The sequence below is a fragment of the Cricetulus griseus genome, chromosome 2 (genome assembly GCF_003668045.3).
Source record: "Cricetulus griseus strain 17A/GY chromosome 2, alternate assembly CriGri-PICRH-1.0, whole genome shotgun sequence".
Lineage (NCBI taxonomy): Eukaryota > Metazoa > Chordata > Mammalia > Rodentia > Cricetidae > Cricetulus > Cricetulus griseus.
In genome coordinates this window covers 7,238,352-7,261,618 of record NC_048595.1, presented here as the reverse complement: position 1 = coordinate 7,261,618, position 23,267 = coordinate 7,238,352, and the positions used below count along the sequence as shown (strand labels likewise).

The 23,267-nt window shown below is 49.4% G+C and overlaps 1 protein-coding gene across 1 annotated transcript; it reads right to left on the bottom strand.

Annotated features, from left to right (window-relative positions):
• Positions 1–1,695: 1,695 nt before the first annotated feature.
• Pgd (phosphogluconate dehydrogenase) lies at positions 1,696–21,452 on the bottom strand. Its single transcript, XM_027398256.2, has 13 exons — positions 21,298–21,452; positions 20,673–20,748; positions 19,599–19,778; positions 17,107–17,172; positions 16,050–16,168; positions 15,089–15,158; positions 12,753–12,887; positions 9,603–9,792; positions 5,558–5,688; positions 5,227–5,360; positions 2,874–2,973; positions 2,613–2,735; positions 1,696–2,514 (listed from the first exon to the last, which is right to left on the bottom strand). The coding sequence occupies exons 1-13, from the start codon at positions 21,303–21,305 to the stop codon at positions 2,395–2,397; spliced, it is 1,452 nt and encodes a 483-aa protein (XP_027254057.1). The 5' UTR covers positions 21,306–21,452; the 3' UTR covers positions 1,696–2,394.
• Positions 21,453–23,267: the final 1,815 nt, after the last annotated feature.

Sequence of the window (23,267 nt, the reverse complement as noted above, 5' to 3'; positions counted from 1 at the left end):
CACTATGCATGAATGTGGAGGTCAGAGGTCAACTTCCAGGAGTTGGGCCCAGAGACTGAACTCAGGTGGCCAGGCTTGGCGCTTCCCTGCTGAGCCATCCTGTGCTGCTTCCAGTGGCCCTGGGCTTGGCTTGAGCACAGGGCTTCACTCACACTAATCGAGTGCTGTGACCACAGCTAGTAAGCAATGGGGCGGGTTAGAACCCACGTAAAAAGCAAAGATCATCAGGCACCAGGCATGTGCTTGAAATCTCAGGCTGGGGAGGGAGGCAGAGGCACAGGCAGATGAATCCCGGGGTTCGCTGGCCAGCCAGCCAAGCTGAATTGGGTGAGCCTTGGATCACAGTGAGAGAGCTCCTGTCAAAACAGAGGGCCTCCACAGGCACGCCAACGAACTGTCAGGTGCCTGGGTACACGAGGGAGACGCTGCAGGACAGCTCTGACTCTTCAGTTCATGGCCTGGATGACACTGTACATTAGTCCCATGGCAGTTTTGCTTCTTGGGTTCCTTTTGTGTGGGTTTGTGTTCACAAGCATGCAAGGGAGCAAGGACACCAACTGAGAGCTTGTTGGAAATGCAGAATGAGAGCTCCACCCCAACCAGTACTTTCTGATTCTCTCCAGGGGGACATCATGCCGGTGGTATAGCATGAGAAGTGCAAATCTGTTCTTAATTAGTACACCTACTGTGTGCTTCAGGCAGGACACTGGCCAGAGGCCTTCTTAACATCCGAACAAAGTGAACTCCCTATCAATACAAGGCAGGTGCTTGTTCTCACTGGAGATTCTTCTACCCCGAGAAAACAGGCCATGGGCAAGAAATGACACCCCCAGTTACACAGCTAGCAGGAATGGGGCTGGGTTAGACCCCATCCTACCTTCCACAGCTTCTCGGGTTGGGGGTGAACCAGGAAGGACTGGAGTTGAGCTTCCTGCCTCTCGGGCCTTTGTGTTCATCCTCCAGCGTCTGTATGGTTTCTCCTCAGAATCCACCCTATTCTCCAAGCATTCATCTGCCTCTCTAAGGTGTGCCTTTCAGTCCTCAGTCTGTATGTGGGGGCTGGAGGGGCAGGTGGGCCTCCAAGAAGAGTTCATGTAAAAATGCACCCTGTACTCCAGGAGGCTTGAGGCAGGAGGATTTGATGAAAAGCTGCTTTTCCCCATTAGCTCTGCTTCTCCTGCAGCTCCAGAGACTGGTGAGACGTGCCAGCTGTCCAAACAGGCCCTGTCTGCTCTGCTCTGGAGCCCCTCTAGGGACTGACTCTAAGTTGGAACAGAAAAATCAGCATGGAGCAGAGTTCACTGCTGGCCTAACTCAGTCTGATGGCCCCAGGCCAGGCATCTCTATCAGTAAACAAGGCAAATGAAAACCCTGGTTCAGGCCCATTTCCCCATGGAAGGATACTCTCTCAGCCTCAATACACGGGGAGGACCTAGGCCCTGCACCAAATGATGTGACAGACTTTGGTGATCCCCCCATGGAAAGCCTCACTCTCCCTGGGGAGTGGGGGGGGGATGGGAGGGAGAGGGAACTGGAATTGATATGTAAAATAAGATTGTTTTAATTTAAATTATATATATATATATATAAAAAAGCCTGGCTCAGGAACAGACCAAGAGCACTAAAAAATCCCACAGCAGACCAGGGCAGGACAAAGACATATTTGGTACGGGAGAGAACACACAGAGGACCAAGTCAGTCTAAAAAGTTTATTTTAAGTGTGTGATTGGGTGGATGTGACATGAACATCCAGGTACCTACTGTGCCCAGTAAGAAAAGACACGAGAGTCCCCGTCCACCTACTCCTTGGTGCCTCCTCACCTCCCTCCAGACGAAATCATTACCCTCAATTTAATGTGCCATGAGTTATTTGGAGTCTTTAAAAGGAAAAAAACAAGCCAGAGTCAAAATGAATAAGGCTAAGGGAAAGCAAATCAATCGCCATACTGTGAACTCAATGCAGACCTTTCTGCCAATGGAAAGGCAGTTGGAATGTCCAGGCACGCCCAGAAACCATCGTAGAAGAGGAAGTATGTAAGCTTTTACTGAGTGGAGGACAACAGAACCCACACGCATGATCCACGGTTCAGGTTGTACAATCCCACACACACATGCCCTCTGTGTGCCAAGAGCTGCAGCCTGTCTGACCCACATGGCACAGCTCAGTCAGGGAGCAGTCACGCAGTGCTGCACGAGATAAGTTCCTGGGCAGTGCAAAAGGTTGAGGCGGGGCACATGGTGGTTCAGAACTATGGGACAAGACCTCAGCGACTTCTTCGGCAATCAAAGCCGACACTTGGCTAAAAGATCTGAGCAGGAACTAGGACAAAGAGGAGTGCTGCATACCACAGGGACTGTCCTGTTGGTGGGAGGGAGGGTGACGACACAGTCCTACTAGGCGTTGTATGAAGAGGATGACACGCTGCCACCGTGGCCTGTCCAGTTGGTATGGATAAACTCTCCTGGTTTGGCTAAGAGTTCATAGGTATGAGCCCCAAAGTAATCCCGCTGAGCCTAGGAAAGGAAGGCAGTTGGTTAGTTAGGGTGATTCGCAGACACACAACCCTCAGGAACCAGCCAAGTTCAAGGGGACCACATGCTCCCAAGCTCACCTGGATGAGGTTGGCTGGTAGCACCTCGTGTCTGTACCCATCATAGAAGGAGAGGGCAGTAGTGAAGCAGGGCATGGGAATGCCTGCTTGCACCCCAGTGCTGACCACCCGCCGCCAGGAGTCCTGAGAACAGAGAGCAGAAGGTCAGTGGCTGGGTTTGCCCAGAGACACTGAGGTTCTAGTCTGCAGGAGACCCCACAGGCGTCAGTGCTGCTAACTGAAACCCAGAGAGCCCAGCACCACCCGCTGCCAGCTACATACCTGGCAGTTGTCAACTGCTGACTTAAAGAAGTCATCTAGCAGCAGGTTCTGAAGTTCTGGGTTTCGCTCAAATGCATCTTTAATTTTTCCCAGGAACACACTGAAACAGTTTGCAAGAAACCAGTCTTAAAAGAGCAGCAGGTTGAAATTCTGGAAATAATACTCACGGCATACTCCATAGAGGGGCAAAGTCACAGTTCTCACCCCAAGAGCTGGCAGAGTGACATTCACACGCACAGAGGAGCCATGAGACGACTCAGCAGGTAAAGGTGTTTGCCACCAAGTCTGACCTAATGAACTCATTCCTGGCCCCACACGGTAGAAAAATTAATCCCCACAAACGGTCTTCTGACCTTACACACAACTGTGGTACATGTGTGCCACCCTGGGCGAGGGTGGGGTAGGTGGGGGGGTGTTTTGCTTGCATGCATGTCTATGCACCAGGTGCATATAGAGCCCAGGGAGGCCAGAAGGGGGTATTATACCCCTTGGGATTGGAGTTACAGCAAAAACTTGAGTGGGCCCCAGGAGACAAGTCTGGGGCCAGGACACTTCTCCCAGAGCTACTTGCAGGGTGTGGTCTAGACAATCCAGTTGGAGAAACTGAGTGTCCCTCAAGTGTGGAGAGGGGATGGGCTCAGTCAAAATTAGTGGGTGCTTAAGCCCTTCATAGAACAGGCTAGTATGTAATGGGCCGGTGACATGGCTCAGTGGATAAAGGGCCTATGACCAACCCTGAAGACCCCCAGGTATCACAGATGGAAGGAAAGTACTGGTGGTGAGTGTGGGTATGGTTATGGCAGCACAGGCTATGACCACACAGCCTGACCTACAAGGGCAGAGTAGCAAAGATTTTATGGTGGCATGACTCTCATGGCCCTTTGATACTGGCCAAGTTTCTAGGGATGGATCAAAAAGAAGCAGAGAGCTCAAACAGTGAAAGAAAGGCCACACTGGATCGTAGCGAGATGGAATCTCAGCTCATGAGCCAATTTTCAGACTAGAACCCCTTGAATGAAGGAAAGCCAGGTCCCCTGAGGAAGGGCATTGACCCAATTACCTAAGAGTTTTACTGTTAGCCTTGCTCTAGTGTTTCTTCAGAAGGAACTACAGCCTTTCACTAGGGTAACTGTAGGCTGGTGGGTGGGGGAGAATAAGACTTTGAAGAGGCTACTGAACACTGGTTCCAAACTGACATTAATTCTGGGAGATCCCTCCAGCTAACTTAGGAGCTTGTAGAGGTCAGGAGATGTAGAGAATGGAGTTTTGGCTGAAGTCAGACTCACAGTAGGTCCAGTGGGTCCCTGAACTTATCCTATGAGTTTCCCCAGTCCCAGAATGTAAAACTGGGATAAATATACTTAGGAGTTGGCAGAATTCCCACAAGTTCTGCTGACCTCCACATGTACCTGGCACCTAGAGTGTCTTCTAGAGAAGTAAATGAAAGGTTTTTAAAATTACCTACACAAACCTTGTATATTTTAAATCACTATGAGGTAATTGTTACATAAAGCAGGTTCACTGTACTGCCTAGGAAATAACTCTAAGAAAACAGTCTCTAAATGTTCAGAACCTTTATTTGGTGCTGGTGGGAGAGTTCAGGACCTAGCAAGTGTTCTACACATTTTGTTTATTTGTTTTTTGAGACAGGGATTTCTATGTAGCCATGACTGTATTGGAACTACAGAGCTCGGGCTGGACTTGAACTCACAGAAATGTACCTGCCTCTGCCACTGGAGTGCTGGAACTAAAGGCACGTGCCACCATACCAGGCCCCATTTTTTTTTTTTTTCCTTTCTTTCTTTGGTTTTTCAAGATAGGATTTTTCTGTGTAGCCCTGGCTGTTCTGAAACTTGCTCTGTAGACCACGCTGACCTCGAACTCAGAGATCTGCCTTTGCTGTGCTGGGATTAAAGATGTGCGCCACTCCCCCTTCTACTCTACCCCCACATACTCATCTTTTTTTTTTTTTTTAATTTCTAAATACGTTTGAACTACGATTGCTTTAAGATGTAGACACCTGGTCAGGCAGTGACGGCGCACACCTTTAGTCCCAGCACTCGGGAGGCAGAGGCAGGTGGATCTCTGTGAGTTCGAGGCCATCCTGGTCTACAGAGTGAGTTCCAGGACAGCCTCCAAAGCTACAGAGAAACCCTGTCTCGAAAAGAAAAAAAAAAAAAAAAGATGTAGACACCTACACTGAAGGGGGGCTGCACGAGACAAAAGTGAGCTGTGACAATGCAACGCGCACTGTTGCCAGTATTCAGTGACAGGATGGCTGTCCCCAGTTACAGGGAAAACGCAAGCACTGTGCGGGCCCTGTGCCAGCAGCCCGAGCTCACCTGTCACTCACCTTCTGATGATGCAGCCCCCTCTCCACATGAGGGCAATGCCACCATAATTGAGGGTCCAGCCAAACTGCATGGCTGCCTGTCTGAGCAGCATAAAGCCTTGCGCGTAGGAGATGATCTTGGAAGCATACAGCGCCTGGAGGGCAGCACAACTTCAGAGATAGCTTCGGTTAGTGGGGCAGCCACTCACCTCCCAGCTTCACTCTCCCCCAGAGGGGACCCCAGAGAGGGTGACAGAACCAGGAAAGGCTAGAAATGAGAACATGGTAGAGGGTCTCTAGAACCCCCAAGCTTTCCCTGGACCAGCAAAGTCCATGGCTGGGGGCTGCCTACCTTTCGAATGTCCTCCAGGAATGACTCCTTATTGTGGGCCAGCTGAGTCTTCTGAGGGCCCGTCAGCGTTTTGCTGGCCTGAACTCGCTCCTCCTTCAGAGAGGACAAGCACCGAGCGAAGACAGCTTCTCCTACATAGGGAAGAGAGAGCCCAAATGTCAGAGACAACACCCGAAACCAAAGGAAAGGGCGTGCACAGCCAGTGGTCAGGTGAGACCCATCCAACGTTTACAAGAGGGCCAGTCAGAAATCCCCAAGACCAATACCTGAAACCTGAGAAAAGGGATGTGGACAGGCAGAGCAGGAGTGAGAGAGATCCAATCGCCACCAAGAGCTGGGTGCTTTGACCTTAGCTCTCAAATTTAACCTGGGTTAGGAGCTCTGAACAGTTGATTCCACAACTAAAACTCCAAGTTAGCCTCCTAACACAAATGCATCCCACCACAAAGACCAACCCAAAATTCAGAGGCAAGGCACAACTACACATAATCACTCAATATTAACCCAACAGTAAAACTTCAGTTTCTATTTAGAAGAAATCAATTTTGTTGTGAGATGGAATTTCATAAAGTACAAGCTACCTTACGGCATGGCAGAGAATGGCTTGATTCCCTGGTCCTCCTGTGTCTGCCTCCCAAGTGCTGGGATTAAAGGCATAGGCCACTGCTGCCTAGTGACTGTGTACACCAAAGATTCATGACCAGGTGGTGATGTATGCCTTTACTCTCAGCAATTAGGAGGAAGAGACAGGCGGATCTATGAGTTCAGGGCCAGTCTAATCCATAGAATAAATTCCAGGACAGCCAGGGCTGTTACACAGTGAAACCCTATCTTGAAACCCCCCCCCAAGAGTTTATTTTTTGTGTGTATATTTATTTGAAACAGAGTCTCTCTACTTAGTCCTGGCTGTTCTGGAGCTCACTATGTAGAACATGCTGGCCTTGAATTCACTACCACCATGCACAGCTTTAAAAAATGATTTTTAATGTATTATTTCTATGTGGCTGGGTGCTCTGTTTCCATGTGTCTATGCACCATCTGCATGCAGTGGCCACAGAGGCGAGGGAGGGGCATCAGATCCTTTGGAACTGGAGTCACAGATCACCACTGACAACCATGTGGGTGCTGGGAACTGACCCAGATCCTCTCTGTAAGGGCAACAAGTGCTGTTAATAGCCAGGCTATCTCACTAGCCCCCAGGCTTAGTTCTTATATTTTTAATTTTGCATGCATGCATGTGTGTGTGTGTGTGTGTGTGTGTGTGTGTGTATACACACACATGAGTGCAAGTGCCCTCAGAGCCAAGAGTCAGATGTCCCTGGCACTGGTTACAGGGGGCTATGACCACCTGATGTGGGTGCTGGGAAGCCGATCACTGGAAGGGAGGATACGCCCTTAACTGCAGAGCCAGCTCCACCCCAGGCTGCTTTCAATACCCATAACTCTGGCTTCACAACGTCCTTCAGTACGGCAGATTAAGACGTCTAGTACTCTCGCTAGGCGGTGGTGGCGCACATCTTTAATCCCAGCACTTGGGAGGCAGAGGCAGGTGGATCTCTGTGAGTTCGAGACCAGCCTGGTCTCCAGAGCGAGTACCAGGACAGCCAGAGCTACACAGAGAAACCCTGTCTCGAAAAACCAAAAATAGAAAAAAAAAAAAAAAAAAGATGTCTAATACTCTCATAATCCACCTTTGTGGCAGGTCACTTGCTCAATTTATTTAAGATGAATGATCTTCTTTCCCTCTGAACAAAATGGGTCGATTCTCTGGGACTAACAACATGGCACTTCAGTTTTGGGGAAAGGGTACCAGCCACAACTTGAGAACAAGATGACAAGATGTCTTCTTGCCCTTACCCAACCCCTTTCCTTCCCTGCAGCATGACTTGACAATTGTGCAACAGTAAGTGTGGCAAACTCTTCCAGTCATACAGTGAGCTGGACGGAGACTGTGTCCTCTTCCTCATTAGGGAGAAAAGCCCCACATCCGTCCAGCTAGGCGGGAGTGGGAGGTACCCGGGCTCTACAACTGAGCACAGCGACACTGTTACATGTAGCCCGGTCAGTGGATGCACACAGCACCACTGAGATTGGCCAAAATGCAGCCAACTTCCTCCTTGTGCAGGACTCACACAGGCAAACCAATCCCTGGCCTGCCCTGCCCCAAGTGTCTAACACAGGATGAGGTATGACTAATCAGAAAATAAAGGAGGGAGGAGGAGAGAGAGACATCGTATCTGGAAGAGTAAACAGAAAAGTGTTATTACTGAAGAAACATTCCACCAGGAGCAAAGACTCTGCCAGCACCTGACTCACTTTTTCCAATCTTGCTTAAGAAAAAGGACAGGGTCGGTAGAGTGCTTTTCATACGAAGTCCCCAACACCTGTGTAAGATAACCATGATCTGTAAGTGGCTGGTTAGCTATTCTAGCCAGTCAGTGAGGTCCAGGGTTAATGAAGAGACCCTGTCTCACAAACCTCTGGCTTCCACATCTGTATGTATGGGAATGTCCACTGGTACACACACACACACACATGAGCACATATGCACACCACATACACACATGTCCAAGGTGACCTTAAGCTTCCTAGGTCAAGTGATTTTCCTGTCATCGCTTCCTAAGTAACTACGCTACAGGAGCGGACTTTGCCTGTGCCTGTCTTTATTTTATTCTTTTTTTGTTTTTTTGTTTTTGTTTTTTCGAGACAGGGATTCTCTGTGGTTTTGGAGGCTGTCCTGGAACTAGCTCTTGTAGACCAGGCTGGTCTTGAACTCACAGAGATCCGCCTACCTCTGCCTCCCGAGTGCTGGGATTAAAGGCGTGCGCCACCACCGCCCGGCCTTTTTTTTTTTTTATTATATTAATTACATTCTCTCTCTGCCTCCCTCCATCCCTCCCCCCCCCCCCTCTGTGTGTGCAGAGAGGACACACTTGTTGTCAGAGGACAACTATCTTCTATCATATGGGTCTCGGTTTGAACTCAGGTCATCAGACTTGGTGGCAAGAGCCTTTATCTGCTGGGTCACCTTACCAGTTCCCAGCTCCTTTTATTTATCCCTTTTTTGTTTTGTTTATTTGCTTGTTTGTTTTTCAGACAGGGTTTCTCTGTGTAGCTCTAGCTGTCCTGGAACTCACTCTGTAAACCAGGCTGGCCTAGAACTCACAGAGATCTACCTGCTGGGACTAAAGGTGTGTACCACCACCTCCTGGCTTTTAATTTTATTCTTAAAGAACCAGTTTTTGCACTCAAGAGACAGAGACACGCAGATCTCCAGGAGTTCCAGGCCAGCTAGGGCTACAGGGACACACTGAGATTGTCTCAAAACAACTAACAACAACAAACCAACCCACAACCAAGTTTTTGTTTCTTATTCTCTTGTTCTCTGGGTTTGGTTTTTTGCAGTGCCAGGGATCAAGCCCAGAGCTGCGCAGCACTCTACCAAATGAGCCATACTCCAGCTTTCTATCTCTGAGTTGGATGTGTAGTCAATTAATAGTCTTGGATAGGGGTTTTCTTCTAAAAGAGGAGAAGGAACCTAGGTTATGCCCTATTTTTCAAGTATCTGTGGGCAGAACCTGTAAAATATTAATAAATGTTGACTATATAAACACAGTGTGTTAGTCTGTGAACTTCTGTTACTGGACCCATTACAGAAATCTTAGCAAAACAACAAACAAGTCAAAAGTGCCTGCATTCCTGGCACTCAGGAGGCTGAGGCAAGAAGATGTACATCCAAGGCTAGCCTGGGCTATTTATCAAGACTGTCTCAGGAACCAACTGGACAAACGTCTTAGGTTACGGACTAAGCTTAAGCCAAATGTTAGAATATCCCAAAGTTAAAACCGCACAGAAAGGTCAGCAGCTACTGCATTTACCTCAGAGCCCACAAGAAGACAGAGTCCCATGTGCAGAAAGAGGAAAGGGTGCAGTGACACTGAGCAGGGCCAAAGACTGTTCCAACACCTGTCCGGAATGGACTCCCAGAAGGACACCAGGGTCAGAGCAGTGCGGCCAAAGGCACAGGCGAGAGGCGTGACATTACCGATGAGGGTGACGGGCATGCCATATTCCAGCGCTGAGATGGCGGTCCACTTCCCAGTGCCCTTCTGCCCAGCGCTGTCCCGGATCTTTGGTAACAGCTCTTGGCCATCAGTGTCTCGGAATTTGAGGATATTAGCAGTGATTTCAATCAGGAACGAGTCCAGCTCTGTCTTGTTCCATTCCTCAAATGCCTACACACAGAAGAAAAAGCAGGGTGGGTTCTCTGGGCACCCTGGCTCATCGGCCGTGTCCCTATAGCTGGTGCTCCCACTGCTGAGTACATGGTGCCGGCAGGTGCTCCTCCTGGCAGCCTGTGGACTCCTGCTCCTGCCTACTGAGTCACGCTCACCAGGTCAGCCTGGTGGTTTAACTTCTCACCACTGGAACTGCCTTCTCCTTGGATCCAACATCCTCACTCCATTTGGGGTTATGCATGCTGTCACCTCCTTGCCCTATCTAACTCCATCTCTTGGGACTGGGTGTAGCTCAGTGGTGAAACACAAGCTTCTAATAGGGCTGGAGAGATGGCTCAGTGGTTAAAAGCACTGGCTGCTATTTCAGAGGACCCAGGTTTGGTTCCCAGCACCTACATGACAGCTCACAACTGTCTGTAACTCCAGTTCCAGAGGATCTGGCACACTCACACAGACAGACATACAAACAAAACAAAGCAAATAAATAAATAAATCCTTTTTTTTTTTTTTTTGAGACAGAGTTTATCTGTAGCTTTGGAGGCTGTCCTGGAAGTCTATCAGTAGACCAGGCTGGTCTCGAACTCACAGAGATCCATCTGCCTTTGCTGGGATTAAAGGCATGAGCTACCACCACCAAGCTAAAAATAAATAAATCTAAAAAAAAAAGAAAAATCTTGCCTGCTATTCTCAGCTTGCTTTTGTCTATAACAATGATTATTAATTTTAAACTCTATAGTCACTATTACTGTTTGTTTTCAAGCTCCTGAGGCAAAGACTTTCACTGTCACATGTTACACATGACAGCTACACACGACCTCTGAGCTATGCCCAGCCCTTCACTGTCTTACACTTATAACAGTATCTTGCATATAGTAAAGCACTCACTTTCGTTGTAGGGATGGATATATTACTATGTAAACGAATTAAACACAAACACAAAAATAGTGAAAACTAAGTTCAATGTTTTAGAATAAACAAGGGCAAGCCAGTGAGAGAAGCAGCTGCCAAGTAAGTGAGGGTCAGGGCTGGGGGTGAAACTCAGTGACAGTCCATGAGGTCCTGTCATACACACACACACACACACCCTTGACTCTGTATGGGGACGCCATGGTACTGGGAGCTTGAAGAGCTGGTCACATCACAGACACAGCTAAGGGCAGAGTGAGCTGGTGCCTGTGTGCCTGTCTGCCTTCTTGCTCAGATCAGCTCTTCTACTCTCAGTCAATTCAGGACCTCGTCTAGAATGGCTGCTGAGCTCATGAACTCAAGTCAGTTGTTTACCTGTGCAAGACCCACAAAGCCAACAAAATCAGCCAGTATTCCAGCAGGACAGACAGACAGACAGAGAGAGAGAGAGAGAGAGAGAGAGACAGACAGACAGAGAGAGAGAGAGAGAGACAGAGAGAGAGGGAGGGAGAGAGAGGGAGGGAGAACACGGGGAGGAGGGGACATCATGGGGTTTAAGGGTGTAGGAAGGGGAGTAGAATGGGAAGGCTGGGGTGGGTATGATCAAGATACACTGTATATGTGCATAAAACTGTCAAAGAATAGTGGGGGGGGGGGGGAGAGGTTGGTGGCACACACCTTTAGTCCCAGCACTCGGGAGGCAGAGGCAGGCGGATCTCTGTGAGTTCGAGGCCAGCCTGGTCTACAGAGCTAGTTCCAGGACTGCTAGGGCTGTTACACAGAGAAATCCTGTCTCAAAAAACAAAAAAAGAGATTTATTTATTATGTATACAGTGTTCTGTATGCATGTATCCCTGCAGGCCAGTAGAAGGCACCAAAAAAGATTCTTAAAAATGATTGGTAAAGGGGGCTGGAGAGATGGCTCAGCAGTTAAGAGTACTGACTGTTCTTCCAGAGGTCCTGAGTTCAATTCCCGGCAACCACATGGTGGCTCACAACCACCTTGAATGAGATCTAGTGCCCTCTGCTGGCATGTAGGCAGAAGACTGTATACATAATAAATAAATAAAATCTTTAAAAAAAGTAAACGATTGGTAAAACATGCTTGCCGCCAGGCAGTGGTGGCGCACGCCTTTAATTCAAGCACTTGGGAGTCAGAGGCAGGTGGATCTCGGTTCCAGGACAGCCAGACTGTTACATGAGAAACCCCACCTCAGAAAAACAAACAAATAAAAACCATGTTTGCCTATGTTTGTAATGAAATGATTATCTAATGATGCTGTATTGGGGAAAAGGTCTTGTTTCCCACAGATTACTTTGGAATGTCTCCATACAGGATGAAACAGTATGGGGCTGGACAACACATGGTGAGTGAAGTAAAATGCTGCGGCAGGATCCAGGTGGTGTGCACACATGTGTAGACAGTGAGGTTCTTCGGTGGGATGAACTCTAAATTGTTTAAATATTTACTGTTTATTAATATATTTCTTACATATTTGGGTGTTTTGCCTGTGTGTATTCATATGCACCACCTGTATACAAGGCCCACAGGGGTGAGAAGAGGACATCAGACACCCTGAACAAGAATTATGGATGACTGTGAGCCTCCACATGGGTTCTGGAAACAGAACTCCACCCGGCCCTCTGAAAGAGCACCAAGTGCTCTCAACTGCTGAGCTATATTCCCAACTTGATCAACAGACAGCTACTCAGCTCCCTTATGGAGCAAAGGAACTGGGATGGGCTCTGTGACAGAGAACTTGCCTACTGAGCCTAAGCTAGGCCCTGGGTTATTTGGGGAGGGACACATATGAGGTGACACACAGTGTGTGACAAAGCATGGCTCACTAACTGCTGATGGTGATTACTGCTTCATGGCCGGCTATCACACTTTATGATGCCTTTACCATAGCTTCCCTTACATTAGGCTGAGTCCATGCGGGCCACCAAACAACCAGGCAAACAGGAAGGAGGAAGTACTAATTGTCAGTAGCAAGTTCTCCCTCAACTGAGCAGTGATTACTCAGGAGGAGACTGTGCCTGAGACTCACCTGGGCCATCTCCTCGTGCTGCATGCCCAGAACATCCTTCATCAGGTGGTAAGCCTCGCAGATCAGCTGCATGTCGCCGTACTCGATCCCGTTATGCACCATCTTCACAAAGTGCCCAGCCCCCTCTTCTCCCACCTGTCAGGGCAATAAGCAACAAGAGGCCTTCAGAGCAGAAGACTATACAAGAGAAGTCTCAGAAGATGCAGAAGACTCCAGAAGGGCTCCTTCTCATACAGAAATAACACGAAAAAAAACAGTGCTTTTTTTAACAGGAACCTCCCAACACACCCAACCTCTTCAGCCCATATTTCTCACTATTTCCCACTGTTAAAAACAACGCCCTGTGCCCCAGCTCCAGCCAAAATTTAAAGTCTCCATGGTCTTGAAGTTATCACATTTCTAGTTGCTGGTTAAAATAAATAAGTTGCATTTTCCTACAAATGTTCCTAACAGTTCCTAACAGTTACTGAGGGTAAAACACCCTTATATCTGGGACCTTTTAAGTCCCAGAAATGCATTCTCTCATAGCCCCATCACTGGCTAAGCTAGTAGGATGTATCCAATTTATCAGTTTATCATGGAGACTTTAAGGAGGGTCTTTCAGTTGTGTTAATCTGAGCAAGCCAGCCTGCCCTCTAGAAAGGCCAACTGGGAAGCTAGGTTCTGAGAACTATCTAATGGACAAGGGGAGAGAACAAGATCAGCAGAGCCCAGCCCTTCATGGCACTGGCTCTTCAGTCACATCGGCTGTCTCCAGGGCAGGGCAGCTGGACAGTCTTTATGGCAGTCGCTGCTGTATCGATGCTGTGGTGTTTCTATAGGACAGACTTTCTCTATCACTGGCCTGCCCCTTCCGATTTGGACACTAACTGTGTAGTATGAGGACATCTTACTTCACCCTTCCTGTTGTTCCAGCATTGCATGACCCTAGGGTCACCTGCTTTCAGTCTCTATACCATGTATTCTTACGGCCTGAACCCAAGCTGCAGCCCACAGCCGTCAACTCTGGCTGAGTAAAGACCCTCAAGTGCAAGCTGGCTTTTCCTTTTGACTCTGTCCTAGAGGGAGTTAAGTAAGTCACTGTCACAGAGCTCTAACGGTAGTGCTCTGCTATCAAGGAAGGAGTCCCTTAGACTCAGAAGATGGGAACGACTGGGCAGCTTTCACAACACAGCCTCTGACCACCCTTAGCAGAGGATGACTGAACTTGACACGGACCCCTGGGGAAAGGCAGCCACCAAAGCAGGCAGGTCAGTGGGAAGGTTTCTTTTACGCCCATTGGGTCCTTACTCCTAATTATACATTTACTAAAATACTAAGTGAGCATATAAAATAACAGATATAAAAATGGGGTGCTAGGTGTGGTGGTGCACAGGCCTGTAATTCTGGAGAATGAAGGAGGGGACTGAGGGCCCAAGGCCTGTTTGGGCTCCCTAAGCATTGAGGATGGTCAGATGGTCCACCGGGGGCAGGTACTTGCTGCTAAGCTTGAAGACCTGAGTTTGATCCCAGCACCCACATCGTGGAAGGAGAGAAGTGACTCCTACAAATTGTCCTCTGACCTCCACATGAAGCCTTGAACTCTCCCATGCTTACACACCAGATAGAGAAATATAACTCAAAGACAGACAGACTGACAGACAATGGAAGGGGAAGAGGAAGGAAAGGGAAAAAGAAGAGAAAGTAAAGTTAAAGGAAAGGAAAAGAGGACGAAAAGCTGCTGAGAGCAGAGACTGTCCAGCCCAGCTGGGTGTCTCTCACACCAGCCTCCTGCAGTGACCTGCCCCATGTCACTTAGCAAAGAGTCCTGGTGGCACTCTTCTCTCCCTAGGCCCATGTGCTTTCTCCATCCATGCCACGGCTGAAGCCACAAGACAGGATAACATTTATCCTCACAGCCACACGGGACAGGAGGGAAGTGCCGATGGCCAGATTCCTGAGCTTTGGTGAACATCCAAGTACAGAAAACCCACAAATCAGGCTATGCAGAGGGATTCTTCGATCCTCGTGGCCTGAGATATCTGCTGTGACAGGCAGCAAACCCACTTTGATCTCGAATTCTCTGGCCATGAAGGAAGCAGCTATAAAGACCTCAGGTCTCTGCTGCTATTTATGACACTCCTTTCAGTAGGACTGAGGAGCTGCTTTTAACACTTTAACCTCCAGGCCTGAAGGTTTGGTGAGGTTACAAGGGCAATCAGAGGGACAGGTATGTGCTTTAGGTACTAGCTGGGCAGTGACTTAGCCTGAGAAGCCTATAGCACAGAGCTAACCACTGGGACCAAGGTGGTCTTTCTTCAGCTGCGTGCTTTGTCAAAGGGGAGCCCAGAACTTGCCCAATCACAGCAGGGTTCTCCAGTTCCCACTTTTGCAGCGATGGCTTGGAAGATCGTCTTGATGTGGGGCCTGTGGAAAGGGGGAGTATAGTTCAGCCAACCAGAGAAGGCCGAGCTTTCAGGTCAATACTCAAGGATGCCTCTCTAAGAGTAATAGATGTGCTCAACTTTCCAGAGAAACTCTGGTCCCGACTGCTGACAAGTGCGCACCTCCACACCCTGTGTGTGGGCCTGAGAGCGGATGCTGCAGAACACCAGAGTCCACACAAAGGGAAAGGCAAGGCAGAAGCACCACAGAAGCACCAGAAGAGAGGCAAGAGACGTGGCTCAGTGGCAAAGCGCACATTTAACTTGCACGATGCCTTGGGTTCCATCCCCAGCATCTCGCTACCCCGACCCCCACAAAGCACCAGAAAAAAATTTTCCATCCCTTTATCAGAACAAGCCATGATTCCAACCCAAGCAACACAAGACCATCTTCAAAGACACCCTCCCCATCTGGGTGTCTGTTACCAGGTACAACATGACTCTGCACATTTGATCAGAGACAAGCCAGGAGCTTGCAGTGCATTAAGAGATGCTCTCATCTGGAGCAAAATGACTCTTCGTGTCATCCCAGCCTCACTATGAGTTCCCAGTAACTGCAAAGACCTTCCCCTCACTGTTCTACCCTCTACCAAAGAAAAGTGCGTCTTCTCAAAAACTTTTTGGTACAGAAACCCCAACCTGACACCTGCAGAGTTAAAGCTCAGGACTAGGCTAAGGTACCTTCAGCATCCAAAAGTCAGTGATGTGTCCCTAACAGGACATAGGAGAGCAAGCACATACGTGACACAAGAACAAAGTGTCTAGGTGGCAGAGACGTGCCCCGTGCCTCCCAGCTCCAACCCCACCACCGCCACAGATGGAGCGCAGATCAAGGCTGGGCCTGGGCTGAAATGCACGTGGTGCTGATACTCACCAAGCCTCTTTGTTCCCTCCTGGCATGAGTGACGGCCCATACCGAGCCCCTTCCTCACCACCACTGACTCCACTCCCCACAAACAAGATTCCCTTGGCCTTGAGGTCCCTGCATCTCCTCTAGAAGAGAGAGAAACAATTTTAGGGTTATCTCACAAAAATAAGTTCCTTTTGATGAACCAGAAGAGGGGTAGGGTAGGAACAGGGTGCTCACATTTGCTACTAAATGACCCAACGGACTACGAGCAGCCAACCATTAGAGACAGTCTACACATTCAATGTGGATGAGCTCAACTTTCAAAAATGGTAACACATGTCTGTAAGTCAGGCACTCAGGCGCTACAAACATAGGAGGGGCCGGGCGTTTGTGGCTCACGCCTTTAATCCCAGCACTTGGGAGGCAGGGGCAGGTGGATCTTTGTGAGTTCGAGGCCAGCCTGGTCTCTAGAGCGAGTGCCAGGACAGGCTCCAAAGCCACACAGAGAAACCCTGTCTTGAAAAAGAAAAACAAACAAACAAAAACAAAACAAACAAACAAACAAAAAAACATAGAAGGGTAACAAGTTTGAGGCCCTCTAAAGAAAATTAAAAGTAAAACCTGGTTTTAGAGAGATCTACACCATCCTCAAGGGGGGCACCTGAATACACACTCCCATCTTAATAGACAAAACTTTACAGGGTAAAATGCACCGAAGAAAGAGTTCATCGAGTGATTTACACACTTCACTTTAGGCCATGTGACTTGCCTTGACATCTAACACTGTAAGAGCAATGCTTCTCAACCATGCTGCACTGTGGCACAGACATGCATCAGAGAAGGCAGAGATTATGCAAAAAAGCTCTCAGCCTGCTATGTCTAAGCCATTGGCTCTAGTTACACACGCAAGTAGGGGTCTCATTATCAAGTGTCTTAGCAGAAAAGGGCTGAGATCTAGCTCACCAGCACCAATCCCCAAAGGCTCACAAGACAGTTCACTCTTGTGTCACATTTACAATGCTAATATTTCTTTCTAGAATATTCTCAAGACCTGAACGACTTTGAACTGAAGAACACTTACTGTTGTATCCCGGTATTCAGAATTTCCTCCATCAATGATGATATCACCAGTGTTCAACAATGGTACCTGTAACCAAATACGAGCTTAGGTTGGACGAAAGACAGAATAAGACATACCCTAGCCCCTAAAAACAAGAACTTATTCCAAATAAATAGTGGGAAAGCATTCACCACGTAGACTGCAATGATCTTCTCTGGCTAGAACTGTACCTTGAAGATGGAGGCACAGACCCACCCACATCATATTCTTTCTCTCCCTCTGCTTCGCCCCTTCCCTCCTTGACAGGTTCTCACTGTGCAGCCCCGGGGGCTGGAATTTGCTATGGCTTCACTCCCAGAGACCCACCTGCCTCTGCCTCCTGAGTGCTGGGATTAAAGGTGCGCACCAACGCCTGGCTGCAAGTTTTACTTTATTGTTCAGTCTCCCCTTCCAAAGTTCCATTTGACATCATGTTAGTACTTTCCTAGGTTGAAGAAAAAGCAGCCAGCCTTTTGCCCACTGTTTGGGAGCTAATGCTGGGTGATCTGGCATCACAAGCTTTATCACAACATCCTCTCTTTCTCAGTGAACTAGTTACACTGTTTCCTCTCTTGGAAGCAAACCTGATAACAATACTCTTCCTTAGAAACGGCAATCACGGGTGGTGCACAGCACTCGGGAGGCAGAGGCAGGCAGATCTCTGTGCGTTTGAGGCCAACCTGGTCTACAAGAGCAAGTGCCAGAATAGGCTCTAATGCTACACAGAGAAACCCTGTCTCGAAAAACCAAAAAAAAAAAAAAAAAAAAAAAAAAAAAGAAAGAAAATGCAATCACATTATTTCTAACCCCCCGTGGTTATTGCAGTTATTTCTGAGTATCTAAATAAATTTTTCTGCTTGTTCTCCTTCATTCATTAACATCTTTTCTCTATAAAGATATTCTTCTTAAAGCAAAAAAAAAAAAAAAAAAAAAAAGAAAGAAAAAGAAAATGGTACAAGGATGTTAAATAAAACAACTATTTATGAGAATTGTTTTATAGGAGTACCAACCCATTTTGGACACTAAGGTTTACTAGTGGGTAGCACTAAATGTTCATAAACATTATAGTCAACATTGTAAGACATCAGAGCTGTGGATACATCACAGTGTTAGACAGATGAAAGGTGAAAGGCCTCAGGTCCTCTATTCCTCAGGACCAAAACAAAAGCAGAAAACACAGACAGGCATGATAAATGGTTAGATGGTGACTATAATCTCAGCACTAAGTTGCTTGAGGCAGGAGGATTGTCAAGATGAAGGCCAGCCTGGGCTGTTCCATAGTAAGTACCAGGCCAGCTAGAAATAGAGATACACAGTAATGCTCTGTCTCAAATCAAAGAAAAACTAAAACAAAACAGAAAAACATCTAGGATGTGGTTTAGGCAGGGTGCTGTGTTTACCTACTGGAGCCAGAGAAACACAAAAGCAATGCAACCACACACGTCAGGACAACACCAGACTGTCAAATAGACGACTACTGTTCAGATGCTGTTACTCTTCACAAACTAAAATGTCCTTGGTGTCCCAGAATTAGGGCCACCCAAGAATATAGCATTATGGGGCCAGTAAGATGGCTCAGTGGGTAAAGCACTTGTTGAATAAGCCTGATGACCCAGGCTTGAACCCGGTAGCCAAAGAAAAACCGGAAGAAGCTGGGTGTGGGGGGGAGGCAGTGGCAGGTGGGTCTCTGAGTTCGAGGCCAGCCTGGTCTACATAACAAGTTCCAGGACAGCCAGAGCTACACAGAGACACCCTGTCTTAAACCCTGTCCTCCCCAAAACAGTGGAAGAAGACAACTGACTCCACAAAGTTGTCTTCTGACCTGCACCTGCATGCCCCCCCATTAATAATTATATGTTAAATTAAAATAGAATCTTAGTCCAGTAAGAAGGCTCAGCGGGTAAAGGTGCCTCTCTCATCAAGCCAGACAACCTGAGTTCTTTCCAGGAACTACATGGGGGAAGTAGAGAACCTACCCCCACAAATTGTCCCCTGACCTCTACATCCAATGTACCATGCTTACACCCACACAAATACTAAATACATGCTTTAAAAAAAAATACGGGCTGGAGAGATGGCTTAAGTGCTCTGTCTGCTCTTGCAGAGGACCTGGGTTCGATTCCTAGCATCCACATGGGTAGGTCACAACTGCCTATTAACTCCAATCCAAGGGACCTGACACTCTTCTGGCCTCCTCAGGCACATCAGGAATGTGGTGCAGTTACATATGCAGGCAAAACATTCATACACATGAAGCAAAATGAACATGAAATCTTTTCAGAAAAAGAATATAAAGAGTTACTATTGTGTAAGTGCCAATCAAGCCAACCAAGACTGAATGAGTTAAGCAATCATTTCGTCAGAACTGATCAGTTCGTATCAGGAAACTGAAGATAAAAAGATCTCTGAAGTAAGACAGTTAGAGGGCGGAGCAGACCAAGGCTCTGGAGTCTGGAGAACAGGGCTGGCCATACCAGTTTCTCAATGAAGTCATCAACAGCTTGCCCAGCCTTCACGAGAAGTATGATCCGGCGGGGCTTCTTCAGCATGGAGACCATCTCCTTCAAGGACTTTGCGCCAACCACTTTGGTTCCCTTTGCCTCATTGGCCAAGAAGTCATCAACCTTGGAGACAGTCCTATTGAAAGTACAGACCTGGAGGACAGAAGGCCCATTTAGAGGATCTGGACACATGTGACCTTCCGGTGGTGGGTCTAGGGCCACCAAATGTCTATCTGGCCCAAGGTCTAAAGAGAGCTGGTCTGCCTTCTCTTTTTCTTAAGTGCCAGTTGATCCATCCTTGCAAAGTTAGGTCACAGCAGGATGGCACAGCAGAGAGCCAGCCGCCAAGGCAAAGGCCAGCAGCCACTTGTTGCTTATCAGGTTGAGCCTGTCACTACTGCCCAATCTTTTGTCTGGTAATCCTGGCATCTAACCCTTGTTACTATTTAGAAAGAACATTCAGAGCCCACAGGCAGGAGGTTCCTGAAGCCCTGGCTACTCAGCAGACTAAGATGAGCATTCCTTTGAGCCCTGAAGCTGAGCCTGCACTGCAGCAACGCCGCCGTGAGACACTGTCTACAAGGAGAAAGAAATGCCACTTTCATTTGCAGAGTCTCACTAGCCAACTGAGCCACACTGTGATAGCCTCCGAGACCTGGCTCTCTGTACATTAGTGGTTCTCAGCCTTTAATACAGTTCCTCACGTTGAGGTGACCCCAACCATAAGACTATTTTTGTTGTTTTCATAACTACTTCATGACTGTAACTTTGCTACCGTTATGAATAGTAATGTAATTACTTTTGGAGCTAGAGGTGGTCTGTGGGGTCGGGACCCACAGGTGGAGAAACACTGCTTTACATTCAAAGGAAGCGCTTCCTTCAACTACAGGGACAGACAGCACGACTAAAGCAGGCCTTCCTTTACAAACACGGTCGGAGCAACAGCAGTGCTACCGAGTGGGAAGCACCCTCCCGCCGCCGCCTTGTGATCTGTGAAGAATCAGTGGAATCTCTCCTCGGGAGAGCAACGTGTTCCTCACCACTTACCACAAATCCATGGTCGTTCATGTTCAAAATTAAGTTCTGGCCCATGACCGCCAGTCCAATCAGGGCAATGTCAGCTCTGAGAGGCCGGAAAAAGAACAAGGAGAGGATGTTAGTGCCACTCGATCGCTTTTGATGGGACAGGTAGCCCGCACCTCCCGTCTGCGCTGGCATCGCCCGCACCCCGCTGCTCCACGGACCTTGCAGTTCCCGCTAACGGGCGTCCGGGCACGCAGGGTCCCTAGGGCCCGGGCCCTGGCCATCACGCTGCAGGCCTGGCCCGCAGAAGGGGCGTGGGCCGCCCCCTCCCACCGCGGCCTGCCGGGCTCGCGCTGCCCACGGCGGGGACCCGGAGGCGCCCGGGTGCGGGCTGCGCCAGGAGGGCGGGGCGGGGAGCCGGGGGGACCGGGGGAGCACGCGGAGCCGGGGGAGCACGGGAGTCGGGGGAGCACGGGGAGTCGGGGAGCCGGGAGCATGAGCCGGGGGAGCAGCCGGGGAGCCGGGGGAGCACGGGGAGCCGGGGGAGCACGCGGAGCCGGGGGAGCACGCAAGCCGGGGGACCGGGCCCGCCATCACCGCGCTCAGCCCCGGAAGTGTCCCGGGCCGGCTGCGCGTGCCGGTCACTCACTGGGCCATGGCGGCGGCGGCGGGCAGAGCACAGGCGACGAGGAAGAAGCACCGAGAACGAGCGCTCCGAGGCAAGTGCGGAGACGTCCGGCTCCGGGCGCCTCAGGAGGCTTCCCACGACACCGGCCAATCAGAAGGCAGGGGCGGGGAGATGCCGCACGCTATTGGTTCTCTCCGGCGCCTGTTACACCACCTGAGGGCAAACGGGCCCGCCCACCCCCGGGGCCGGATCTGTGGAGCGCCGAGCAGTCGATGGCGCCCGGGCCGCACGGGAGCGGTGGTCGGGCGGGCTGCCCGCTGCCCGCGCAGGGCTCGGGTCTGCAGGAGGACGGGGCCCTGGGCCTGCTGCGGCCCTGACGGTGTGGTTCCGGTTGGCCCAGCCCGCTGGTGCTCTGGCTCCGTGGCGGCTGCCTCCTTTCACCGTCAGCTCTGAGGCGGGATCCGGCCTGCTGTCGCTGTGGGAGCCCGGTGTGGTGGCGGCGATCGCGGACCGCGTCTGCACTTCAGGGACAGCAGAGAGAGAGAGGAGAGAGAGGAGAGAGAGGAGAGACAGAGACAGAGACAGAGACAGAGACAGAGAGACAGACAGAGAGACAGAGACAGAGACAGACAGAGAGGAGAGAGACAGAGAGACAGAGAGCAGAGACAGACAGACAGACAGAGAGAGAGAGAGAGAGAGAGAGAGAGAGAGAGAGAGAGAGAGAGAGAGAGAGAGAGAGAGAGAGAGAGAGAGAGAGGAGAGGAGAACTGGAAAGGAGAGAGGCGTGGAGGAGAGGAGAGGCTCGACCAAATCTTTATTTTGTTTTGTTTTTAGTTTATTATTTTATGTGTCTGGGTTTTGCCTGCATGTATGTCTATGTACCTCATGTGCGGGTGTGGGCGAGGGTGGCTTGGACCTGGGTCCTTTGCAAGAGCAGCTTGTGGGTGTTTTGGTTTTTCTCTGTGTGGTGGGTTGGTTTGTTTTGGTTTTGATTTTTTGAGACAGGGTTTCTCTGTGTCGCTTTGGAGGCTGTCCTGGAACTCACTCTGGAGACCAGGCTAGCCTCGAACTCACAGAGATCTGCCTGCTTCTGCCTCCTGAGAGTTTTTGGATTAAAGGTGCGTGCCACCACACCAGCCTGTGATTTTTAAATCTAAACTGAGAGGTCATGGTATATTTATTGTTCAGTTGGCAGAGTGCTTCCCTATCATGCACAAAGGCCCGGGCTCTATCCTCAGCACCGGGTGTGATGGTCACCCATAACCCTGCCGCTGGGCGTGGGGCATCGCTTTCTTTGCTGTTTTTCCCTTGCAAGTGTCTGTGCCTCCCTTCTCCGTATAGGAGCATGAGGGTTACAGTCCTCCTCATGCTCTGGCCTTACCTGGTTCCTGGGGATCTGAACCTAAGACTTCATGTCTGCTTAACAAAGGCTTTATGGCCCACGCCTTTAGTCCCAGCAGTCTGGAGGCAGAGGCAAGTGGATCTCTGTGAGTTCGAGGCCAAAGTCCTGCCTTTCGGTTTTACAGAACATGCCCCTGTCTTGGCACTGTCAGTCTCCAGTTAAGGCCTCCCCAGTCCAGGGCCTTATGCAGGCTCTGTACTTTATCACTGAACACATCTCTAGCCCTTAGTTATTGTGTGGCCCGACACAGTCATATTTGTATTGGTGTGTGTGTGTGTGTGTGTGTGTGTGTGTGCGTGCGTGCTTGTATGTGGGGGCACACATGTGGAAGTCATTGTTTGCGCCTTCCACTGTGTGGGTGCTGGGGATCAGGCTTGGCAGCAGGTCCTTTTATCTGCTGAGACATCTCACTGACCCTAGCCCTTAGCTGTTGCAGTGTGTGTGAGTGTGTGTGTGTGTGTGTGTGTGTGTGTGTAGGCAAGTGTGTGAAGGTTCCTGAGAAAGCCGGAAGAGGGAGCTTGAGTTATGGGCTGTTGTGAATGAACTTCCATAACAGGATGCTGGGATCCAAACTCCCCAGCAACTGATG

Excerpts from the sequence above, each read along its gene's own strand:
- Pgd (XM_027398256.2), bottom strand. Across the intron at positions 9,793-12,752 it reads AGCACGAGGAGATGGCCCAG|GCATTTGAGGAATGGAACAA; the intron begins GTGAGTCTCAGG and ends TTCTGTGTGTAG. Across the intron at positions 2,736-2,873 it reads CAGCAGTTGACAACTGCCAG|GACTCCTGGCGGCGGGTGGT; the intron begins GTATGTAGCTGG and ends CTCTGTTCTCAG.